Source organism: Octopus sinensis, unplaced genomic scaffold (assembly GCF_006345805.1).
Source record: "Octopus sinensis unplaced genomic scaffold, ASM634580v1 Contig13491, whole genome shotgun sequence".
Classification (NCBI taxonomy): domain Eukaryota; kingdom Metazoa; phylum Mollusca; class Cephalopoda; order Octopoda; family Octopodidae; genus Octopus; species Octopus sinensis.
In genome coordinates, this window is record NW_021832990.1 from 20,303 (window position 1) to 31,355 (window position 11,053).

Here is an 11,053-nt window from a genome sequence, read left to right on the forward strand (position 1 = left end):
CAATTTTATTTTCTATTCTTAATTGCTTAAAATACAGTAATTCAAAAACGTTATCCAATATTGACAGAATAAGTTCTTTAACTATATATATGACTCAGTGCATGAATACCATATAAATTATTTGTAAACTGAGAATCACAGAAATTAATGTCACACCCAAAAGACATGAAGTAAATATAACCATGGTAACATTAATAATTTTTGGCAAAAAAAATAAATATCATAATTAAAATATATGAATTTAACTTTAATGAGTAGTCAACACTTGAGTATGAATAGTAATGTTAAATGTAATTTTACTACCTCGCGACATTTAAATTCGCATTGGAAAGTAAATCGCAAGTAATTAAGATACATGCTAAAACTACTCAATTGTAAAATGGGTAAAAGTGTGACCGATTCACATCATAAAATTATCTTCATAAAATTGTTTGATGTTTCAACATAATAATTTTTTTATAAAATAAAAAATGGCTCATGTTGGAAAAGATCTTACTATCAAAGATAATAATGATTTGTTGACTTCCCAGTTCTGGATATAAATGAAAACTTATATTTGAAATTACTTTTGTAATTGGCAAAAATTATGTTGAAAATAAAGTTTATTTCTGTTAGAAATTAAATAAATCGTCAATATTTGAATTCTGGGTTGTTGTTTTATTGATGGAAAAATTTTGACGAGATTGTTGGTTTTGAATCGGATATGTAGTTCGTTGTTCAGCTGGTTGATTTTGCCTAGACTCAAATGGATCCTGTGCGAATGACTGAGTTTTAAGATTGGATAAATTAGTAGTAGATTTTTCACTAAAATGGTGATTTTGTCCAAAATTAAAGGGGTCTTTAACAAATGGCTGTTGCTGCATTGGATACGTAGGTTTTGAATCAATTAGCTGATTTTTATTTTTTTGATCTAAATATTAATTTTTCGGAAAACCAGATTGATAATGCATAGATCCAAAAGTGTTTTGTGTAGATCCAAAAGGAGTTTCTCCAAATGGCTGATTTTGTGCGGATCCAAAAAAGTCTCTCCAAGTGGTTGATTTTGTATGGATCCAAATGGAGATTTTTTTGTTGATGCAAAAAGAGTTTCTCCAAATGACTGATTTTGTGCGGATCCAAATGGAGGGTTTTTTGTAGTTCCAAAAGGAGTTTCTCCAAATGACTGATTTTGTGCGGATCCAAATGGAGGGTTTTTTGTAGTTCCAGAAGGAGTTTCTCCAAATGACTGATTTTGTGCGGATCCAAATGGAGGGTTTTTTGTAGATCCAAAAGGGGTCTCTCCAAATGGTTGATTTTGTGTGTATCCAAATGGATGGTTTTGTGTAGATCCAAAAGGGGTCTCTCCAAATGGTTGATTTTGTGTGGATCCAAATGGAGGGTTTTGTGTAGATCCAAAAGGGGTCTCTCCAAATGGTTGATTTTGCGTGGATCCAAATGGAGGGTTTTTTGTTGATGCAAAATGAGTTTCTCCAAATGGTTGATTTTGTGCGGATCCAAATGGAGGGTTTTGTGTAGATCCAAAAGGGGTCTCTCCAAATAGTTGATTTTGTGTGGATCCAAATGGAGGGTTTTGTGTAGATCCAAAAGGTATTGTCCAAATGGCTGATTTGGTGCGGATCCAAATGGAGGGTTTTGTGTAGATCCAAAAGGTGTTTCTCCAAATGGCTGATTTGGTGCGGATCCAAATGGAGGATTATGAGTAGATCCAAAAGGTGCCTCGCCAAATAATTGATTTTGTGTGGATCCAAATTGAGTTTCTCCAAATGGTTGAGTTTGTGCGCATCCAAATTGTGGGTTTTGTGTAGACCCAAAAGAGGTCTCTCCAAATGGCTGATTTTGTGTCGATCCAAAAGGACAGAAAACGTCATTAGAACAAAATGGATTTGATTTTTCTTGAATCACTGGCTCCTGCTGGAAATATGTACTTGACTAAAATATTCTAAAGGACGTTAACTATATTAATTTGATTATTAACAGCAGACGATGAATCATACTGCTTCATAATATCATCAATAACAGTTAGATTATTTTGTTTTGAAGAGTCTCGAACTTCTAAAAGATATATGTTTAATATTAATGCTTTGATGTATGATAATTACCATTTTTTGAGGAACTAAATGGTTGGTCAAAAAACGAATCCATATTTTGACCGCAAGAAATTCTTGAGGGATCTTCCATATACTGAAAAGAAGTTGAATTAACTTTTGTTGAGATACTGAACAGAAAATGTCTCTTGCGGGCTCTTAACGTATATCCACATTTCAATTACCATTAAAGGAGAAAAGATCATCTAATTCACCTAATTAGATTAATATATTCCCGTACTACCTGAAACAGAATTGATTGGATTTACATTAATTACTGACGGTCGTGGGGATGTATCTAATCAAATTTATTAAATACATATTAGATAAATATATACGTCATTATGTTAATGTGCTTAAATTAGTTAAACCTGTAAGAAAATCAGTAGAAATTGGTAATAAATTTTTTTTGCCTACTTATTTAAAAAATAATTTAACTTTGATTCGGCTTTTTTAGTTGTTCTGAGACGCTGGCCTAGAATTTAAAATAATGGAAAAACCGAAATTTTTTTCATTGATTTTACATCCCTGCCGTCAATGCTGTTCAAATGATTCTCCATAGACTCCAACAGTGCAGGAGATACCTTAAATAGAAATTCCATATTATAAACTTTTGTAATAGTCGGAACTCCTTGAATATCTGGATTATCCTAAAAATAGCACTTAAAGAGCAAAAGACCTTAAGAGAAGTAAAAATTTTATCAAACGCCTTACAAGACCTTTGAAATTGTACATATTGAGTATAGACTGGTTTCGCGGCATTTTTATCAAGCTGAAAAAAATTTTCTAAAAGGAATGTGAAATCACAAAAAAACTGATAAAGACGATAGCTGCGTCGTTGTAGCAGCAAAATAAAGCAATTGAATCTTTTCGGATTAATTTTGAAATAAATGTTGCAACTGGGTTATAAATAATAAAAGAATCATCCTAAAATGTTTTAAGAACAAAGTTACATCCACTTCGAAAAGACAGTTTGCCTGTTTATTGAATAGTTCTGCTGTATTAATTAACTAATTTGGAATTAGTAAAATCTTAATAACTTACAATGTTGACGTCAGTATTCTGCAAAGACCCAGTTTGGTTTCTAAAAAATGTGTAATATGCTTTATTATTAAAAAACTAAAGTGAATACATTTAGTTTTAACATAAAAATTACATAACGCTATTTTAGTACATAAAATTCAAAATATTCAAACCCTTTTGGATGTCTAAAAGTGTCAATTCCTAAATCGCAATAATTTTTGGCCTTGATTTTCAAATAATTAAGGTAAAGCTTGATAAAAATTGAAGCACTTCTGCCTAATAAAAATCAGTTAGACAAAAATAGCACTTTGTGCTTTCTTTGGATCAAAACGAGGTTCGAATTTAAAAATTCTCATATCCGAAGAGAGATATGAAAGAAAACGCTAAGGTAACCAATCAGGTTGAAAAACCTCATCTCCGTAAAGCATAAGATGATGAATAGTTGCAGCTGTCTTTAGAGTGACAAAATAATTTCCATTTTCAAGACGTTCGGCGAAAAGACTGGACATTTGAGGCAAGGAAACTCCTCTTTCACGTGTATATTGACATAATGCTATATATTAGGAAATTTTTCAAATACATAATAAATGTTTAGACTTTGGTGGGATTTCTTCTTCTGTGGTGGCTTTATAAATAATTTTGGACACGCCATCGCCAACTACTCCCTGAACTGCTGCATTCACTCTATCTTTAATGGTTTGATGATTCATTTCTGTCACAACAATGTCAACCTGAAGAAGGTCAATTAAATTATAAAAATTACAAATTTTATTCAAATTTAAAAATATTATGCCAAAAAAAATATAATACATCAATCGAAAAATTATATGAATAATTTGATTTTTGAAATTTTGATATAGCGATTAATTAGCGCTTACTGATAGGCTTAATTTAACCAAGACCACGGAACTAATTAATCCCGTGATCTCGATGCACTTCGCGAGCGACCTCTTCTGCCCAAAAAAAGAAAGTGTGTAGTGGATAATGTGCGTAATAAGGCGGCGATGATATGCATGACTGACCTCAATAAAAATAACTTACATCATGCCTTGAATACAAGGTCTCATTTCTCTACTAGTAAGTCGATCTGATCGAATTCGAGTCGACTATTATGAAATAAACCTTATTTTTAGAAGATAATCACTTCCTCGTGTTGACAGCTATAAAGAGGGATCATACTTGCCTCGCAGGCTGTTGGGGCGTGGACTGAGTAACGTCGTACACATAAGTGAGCGAATTTGTACTAAGATTCACGACAACTTCTGGAGTGGGTTAAATGTATCTTACTGGATGACTACTATTCTTAATATCAAAAAAGCGTGTGGTACACATCTAGGAACCACAAAAGGCTAAGTTTTGGCTAAGTATGGTATACGTGCTACCCAGATTAATGAAAGAATTGACCAAACTTAAAAGGGCATTCTTAATTACAAGGATCAACTTAAAAGTCGTTCGTAAGACTCTTTTTAGCAGCCTGGGCAACCCACGTATTGACGGCATCAACGTAAAATATGAGTCACTGTCATTATCCTCAGAAGCTGAGATTGTTTGTATTGCTCAACTTGGATGGTTCCAATTTCCAGTAGGTAGTTCCATGTCTAAGTTGAGAAATTCTTCTGTTATTGGATTATCGACTAGTCTATTTATGAGAAGTATAAACAGTAAATTGTTTTCTAGATTGTCGTTTAAATTATATATTTTGACTGAAATGCCAAGCAGTTAAGGAAAACGAAACCTATAGGCCTTCCTGCAAATAAAAATACAGTAGTTTAAAAAAGACAGGACCGTCTCCTTTGGGACCTCATAATGCCACAAGAGCTAATGATGTTAAAGAAGATCTTATTGATAAAGCTGGTAGAACTAACTTACATTCTCTTTCTGCGATTATCGGAAATGTCAATGGTGTCTCTGAAGGCGAATGGGTGTCTCAGATTGCCTTTGCCGCGAAGCAAAGACTTGGAAGGATGCCAAGAGGTGGCTGGAACCTTGTCCTGGAGAAGTTCAATGAGAAGTACTCGGCAAAGTGCTCCAGTTTATGCAAACTAAAGAGCATGGCTAGACGGAATAACAATGTGCAAGGGAGATACGACTCTTCCAGAGTGCAAGGTGACGTGGACGTAAAAATCTCCAGTTTCAGAAATTGCCTAGAGGAACTCAAATTCCAATTTGGGAAAGTCCAGTCTATTCGAAGAGACTCTCGAAAGCCAACTCCAAAAGTGCAGCGAAGGATGGTAAAAACTGATATCCTGGATGGATTAAACTTTGCAATTTATCATATTACAAAAGATGATCCGTCCCAAGATATTAATCAAATTACCGATATTCTATATGCTGCACAATGTGCTTATTTGGCTTTAACTACGAGAGCCAGATCACAGAGCACATGGTTGGAAAACACGGAAAGAAAAATCTCTAAATTAGCAGTTGATTGAGATTTTACAAAGTTATCATAAAATGTTTAAATAAACATTAATGGAACATCTGGCCTGAGCATCAATGTTGTTGAAATTTTTTTAACGTTTTCCTTTACTTTTTTTAGTAATTTTTAAGATGGTTCGATGTGATGTTCTGATTTATTTTCATTACGAAAACTTTGAATTTCATCCTTCGATAAATACTCAGTTCTTTCGAATGATGATCTGGTTTCTCAATTATCCAACAAAGAAACAATATTAAATCCCGAAGATCCGAAAAATAATCTAAAAATAAAATTCATGAAAAAACATAAAAGATGACTTTCCGGTAACAAGATGAATAGTAGTGGTCTTCATAAATCTTCTTTATCTCTCAATCACGTAATCAAGATGAAACTTCAGAGTTATAAAACTCTTTTTCATTACCTGTGTGTAAGGTTTCAGGTTGTCCAACTAGGTAAAACAAGTCTTCAAAAGAATTTCTTATATTTTGAGAAGTTTTACTCATTACACTATGACATACGACAGTTTATAATTTAGCGGACTACTTAATAGAAACAATTTGGTTTATACTATGGACCCTAAATTTCTATGATTATTTTAGTTTACTGTCATCAATTTAGTGCTAACAATGTTGACAAATAAAATAATAACACAAATAAAATAATAATGTAGATAGATTAAAATCGTGATTAGAGACAATCAACAATTGAATAGTCTAGAAAAAATGATGACTGCGTAAAACATTTTTTTGTTTTAGATATATGATACGAAAACAGGAATTTTATAAATAATTTTAAGGACATTTTTGCCTATCATTTAATAAAATATGACCTCCATTTTGAGTTTTCTAAAAAATCTTTATTTTCATTATTTTATTAATTTTTGCAGCCTTTATCTTAATTCCTACTTGTGAACAAAGATTTAATTGAACATTATTTATGAGAAATTCCATAGTTTGAATCAAAAAAAATTTTAATGATAATATTAAATCTTAAGCTTCCCAATAATCAACTACCGCATCAATAAAAAAACTAAGACAATTTGGAATTAATTAGAATAATTAACTTATTCACTCGCTTGCTCTTGAAAAATTGTGAAACCTTAAGTGCTTCTGGATACACGGACGTGCTATTGTCGCTGTTAATGATATTATGTCGCGAGCGCTGCGAGCGATCGAGCGCTGAGAGCGACTTTGACGCCTAACAAGCCTGTCATCAACAAATATATTTATTAAATTATTTAAAATTTTAACATGATTTAAAATTAAAATTGAAATAACTTAAGTTTTCCATTGAATCCCATAAAATAATTTATAAGTAGACCTTAATATAAAAAGTAAAATCAATGAATACTGAACGCTAATTTGGTTTAGGTTGTGAGGGGGGTAATAATTTGACAGATCTCATTGCTATTTCTCGTTTCAATCTCTAAAATTAGGTCTTCTAATCACAAATGAACTGTGCAGACAGGCTTGCTCCTTCAGAAGATTTCTTTTTTGACATTTTAATAATTATGAAGCATTTAGATTTTTCTCATTATTCTAAATATCAATTACAAATTTTAAAATATTATTTTTATTTATGAAATCGGTTTTAAAGCACATTCTGCTTTGGCATCGATTTTAATTTTTGTAATCGAATATATTTAAACCCAAATACCAGCGCGGGTATTTGTCAATTTATGAATTTGTTGATTGATCGCATCTAGAAATTGAGTGATCGCTCGCTGCGTTCGGTCGCTCGCAGCGCTCGCGACATATTAAATACTAAAGACTAACTCATCAAATTAGTTTTTTTAAAGATTTATTTAATAGTAAGTATTATATTGATAGTTTATTTTATCAGTTTTTTCCATTTCTCTTCGTTTAATTTTAGCGACATCTACAATTAAAATTTTTTGAAACTTTTGCAATTTCAGCTTTTCGCTGCCATTCTTGACATATTTGTGTTTTTTCTTTAAGTTCTTTAGTTAATTTGACATAATCAACAATTTCGGGGACAATATATTCCTCAAGTTTTTTTTTCATTCTTATATTCACATTTTCTGCGAGATTTTTATCCTTTAAATCTATTTATAAACTCTAGCGACTTTTTTAGTATCAATAATTTCATTTTCTACACGTTTTATAGCTTCAAGTTTTTGTAATATTTGCGATTCTAGATTCTGATATTCTTCCGTAGCCGTGTTTAGCTTTTTCTTTTGGTAATTGATAAATGATTTTTACTCGATAATTATTTAAATTTTGAAGGGTTTTTCCACTTAATACTTTTAAGTATAACAATTCTTGATTTTTTTCGTCAATTTTGTCCAAATATTGGGAGTTTTCAATTTTTAACTGCAAAAAATCCACTTCTTGCAACACCTCACCTGTTTCTTCTTTCTAGTATTGAGTTGTATTACTGCTATTTATACCTGCCTTAATTGTAAAATGAGTTTTTTGTGTTGTATTTTAGCAGAAGATTTTTTTAGTTTTGTTTTATCAATCAGAGTTGACTGTTTAAAAATTAAATTAAAAATTAACCTTGTTTTTGATAACAGAATTGAAGTATTTTATAATTTTTTCAGCTGTCAGTTTTTGTGCTTTGGCCATTTTCTCTAAAACTCCATTCTCTGTTTCCAATTCTGTTATTCTTATTTCACATGCCTTTATATTAGTCTATCTAATGATCAAATTACTTTATACAATGTAATTTTGCAGTATTTTTCTATATCGTATTTTATTTTTTTTCACAGAGTTGAATACTTCGTCATATTCAGCTAATGCTATTTCATATTTTTGTTCAGTAGTAAGACGATTGAGTCGTTCAATCGTACTGCTCCGAGATTTCGAACGTTTTTTCAAACTTCCTTTTGCAGAAATGTTTTCGGGTTGATCTGATTTTTTGTCCGCACGAGGTTGTTCATTTTTGTTTTCCAATGCACTCCACTGGAGCTCTTTATTTGTCATTTTTGTCAAATAACGTTCAAACATATCTAATTCATTTTGAAGTTGTCTGTTGTTTTCCCTACGGCGATGTATTTTTAATAAAATACTTCAATTCTTCAATTTCTTCTTCTAATTTTTCTCGAGAATACTGCTCAACGTTAAATTCACTTTCGGCACTCTTAAAAGTCGAGCTGCTATCTATGTCGGAAATAGGCATTAAAATATGCTTAGCAACTACTGCTATGATAATATACATTTTTATAAAACACCTTAATATAAAACCTATTTAAACAAAAATGATTAGATGCTTATGATAATAATAGTTTATAAAAGTTAACAAAAAGTACTAAATCTTTTTCATTAATTCAATTATCTGCCATATATAAAGCATAGTTTGTTGATCTTTAAAAAACTGTAGTCAAATAAAAATCATGACATCATTTAGATCACCTTTCTTTGATTTTATTTCAATAATTTTGCGATTATTTCAAAAATTACTATTTTTAGACCTCGATTGTTTTTTATGGCTACTCATATTTTAATTACTTAACTAACATTTTGTTATTTTGATTCACATTTTTTGGGGAGACCACTGTACTAAATACATAAAGAGATAAAGTTTAAGCTTTAAAGTCAAATTAGTGTTGACGTATCAAGCATTAATATTTTAGCTCTAAACATTACCGTTTAAACCGGATATAAGAAAGAATGAACGTTTTTTGAGAAATTCAATGTTAAAGTAAGAGATACATAAGGACAAAAAAATATAATATACCTTTTAACAAAAAAACTAATTTTTGAGCTTCAATTGATGAAAAATTCAGAATTCAAGGACCAGGAATTCAGCAGGGAGATTTACTAAAACTCTTTTTTTATTTATCATAAAATCGTTTTCGCCTATCAATTTTTTGTACATCAATAACATTACTCCTGACAATTTTTTATGAACGTTAAAGAATATTTTTCTGGTTTTGAAAACAGACTTAGGATTAAAAACCAAAAGTCCAACCCGACTAATACTCTTATGTCGGCTAATATGTTCACAAAAGCTTTAATGTCAGGTAAAAGAGTTAAGAAAATCATTCATCTACGGAGTTTTTTGTTCAACAATAAACAGGAAAATTGAGTATGACAATCGTATCTGTGCAAGCTTTTTTTGTTCGTATTTGCTTCATTCTCATACAAAAACCTGTAATGTCGTATCACCTATTTGTCTTTTTAGCTTTTGAGTGAACACCGCTGTATCACCGACATTCTAGTGAACATCGCCGTTGTATTGATAGAATTTCCGAAGTAATTCTCCGGCTATTAAATAATCAATTTTTCTGTTTACTTGATTCTCTGCTTATATTATTATTTATTATACTCTATATTTTCATAATAAAAAAACTTAACAATAAAATGGCTCATTTACAATTATTGCGATTGTAATTTTATTGTGATGCAGTCTAATTCGAATATAAATGCATACATCAGAATAAAGTAAATGAATTTATAATATTCTCAACTAATTAATTAAATATTTTAACCAATAGACCTTCAAATAAAAAAGAAAAGCTCTCAGATTTATTAAGCTGGACTAAAGAGACTGTAATTTTAAGCAACAAAATAACAGCAGAAAAATCGTTTCAATTCAATCAGGTCTTTGACCCATCGACATCTCAAGAGGAAATTTTTGCTCGAATTGTGTTACCTGCAATTGACTCTTGCTTAGAAGGATATAACTGCACATTTTTTGCGTATGTTAAGTACTGACTTATTTGTACAGATATGGGCAAACTGGGACAGGCAAGACATATACCATGGAGGGATGTGGATCAACAGACAATGATGACGAGGAAGGAATAATTCCACGGGCAGTTGCCTCAATTTTTCAAAAAATAGCGAATTTTGTATTTGTCTGTAATTATTGAAGGGTTCAAGGGGTTTGTGGTAAAGATATCGTTCATTGAATTGTTTAACGAAGAATTGGTTGATTTATTGTCGAATGAGTCAAACAAATTATATATCTACGACGATACTATTAACAAAGGGGCAGTTATCGTAAAAGGAGTTAAAGAAATTGAAATTTCTAGTCTTGATGAATTTCGGTGCCTTTTTAAACTAGGAGTCTCCAAACGGACAACATGTTCAACCGCATTGAATGAGAGATCAAGGTTTTTTGACATGATGTTATAATACAGTCGGTCTCATTCCATTTTCACTATCAAAGTGTACAATCGGACTGGAAGGTCTAAGGAAATATTGAGAGTCGGGAAATTTAATTTGGTTGATTTAGCAGGGTCAGAAAATATAAGTCGAACAAGTTCTGATTCTCGCGTAAGTGGTAAGGCAACCTTGTTAATGTATTTCAATTTAGGAAACATAAACAAGAGTCTTCTCACTCTCGGGAGAGTCATCATTAGTCTAGCCAACAAGGGAAGGCATATTCCTTATAGGTTATTAATTATAATAAATATTTTAAATTAATTCAGAATAACTAATGAACTATTTATTATTAGAAAAAATTAATAAATTTAGAGAAAGTAAATTGACACGTATTCTCAAAGACTCATTGGGTGGGGCATGCCGTACGAGTATTATTGCAACGATATCAACCTCGT

General features: G+C 31.3%; 2 protein-coding genes and 1 long non-coding RNA gene across 3 annotated transcripts; 1 reads left to right on the top strand and 2 right to left on the bottom strand.

The window, feature by feature from the left end:
* Positions 1-910: 910 nt before the first annotated feature.
* On the bottom strand, positions 911-2,142 carry LOC115229682 (nuclear pore complex protein NUP98B-like). The gene is made up of 2 exons (XM_029799998.1): positions 2,100-2,142; positions 911-1,665 (listed from the first exon to the last, which is right to left on the bottom strand). The coding sequence occupies exons 1-2, from the start codon at positions 2,140-2,142 to the stop codon at positions 911-913; spliced, it is 798 nt and encodes a 265-aa protein (XP_029655858.1).
* Positions 2,143-3,057: 915 nt separating this feature from the next.
* Positions 3,058-3,481, bottom strand: LOC115229685. Its single transcript, XR_003883357.1, has 4 exons — positions 3,415-3,481; positions 3,281-3,383; positions 3,129-3,168; positions 3,058-3,094 (listed from the first exon to the last, which is right to left on the bottom strand). It is a non-coding gene; the product is annotated as an uncharacterized LOC115229685 (long non-coding RNA).
* Positions 3,482-9,888: 6,407 nt separating this feature from the next.
* On the top strand, positions 9,889-10,698 carry LOC115229683 (kinesin-like protein KLP2). Its single transcript, XM_029799999.2, has 3 exons — positions 9,889-9,932; positions 9,986-10,176; positions 10,366-10,698. The coding sequence occupies exons 1-3, from the start codon at positions 9,892-9,894 to the stop codon at positions 10,626-10,628; spliced, it is 495 nt and encodes a 164-aa protein (XP_029655859.1). The 5' UTR covers positions 9,889-9,891; the 3' UTR covers positions 10,629-10,698.
* Positions 10,699-11,053: the final 355 nt, after the last annotated feature.

Bases quoted from the DNA above. Each gene is read 5' to 3' on its own strand.
- LOC115229682 (XM_029799998.1), bottom strand. From the start codon at position 2,142: ATGGATTCGTTTTTTGACCAACCATTTAGTTCCTCAAAAAATG. The intron at 1,666-2,099 runs GTAATTATCATA...GCACCAAATCAG, and splicing joins ATTTAGTTCCTCAAAAAATG to CCATTTGGAGAAACACCTTT.
- LOC115229683 (XM_029799999.2), top strand. From the start codon at position 9,892: ATGCAGTCTAATTCGAATATAAATGCATACATCAGAATAAA. The intron at 9,933-9,985 runs GTAAATGAATTT...TTTAACCAATAG, and splicing joins AATGCATACATCAGAATAAA to ACCTTCAAATAAAAAAGAAA. The intron at 10,177-10,365 runs GCACATTTTTTG...TAATTATTGAAG, and splicing joins TTGCTTAGAAGGATATAACT to GGTTCAAGGGGTTTGTGGTA.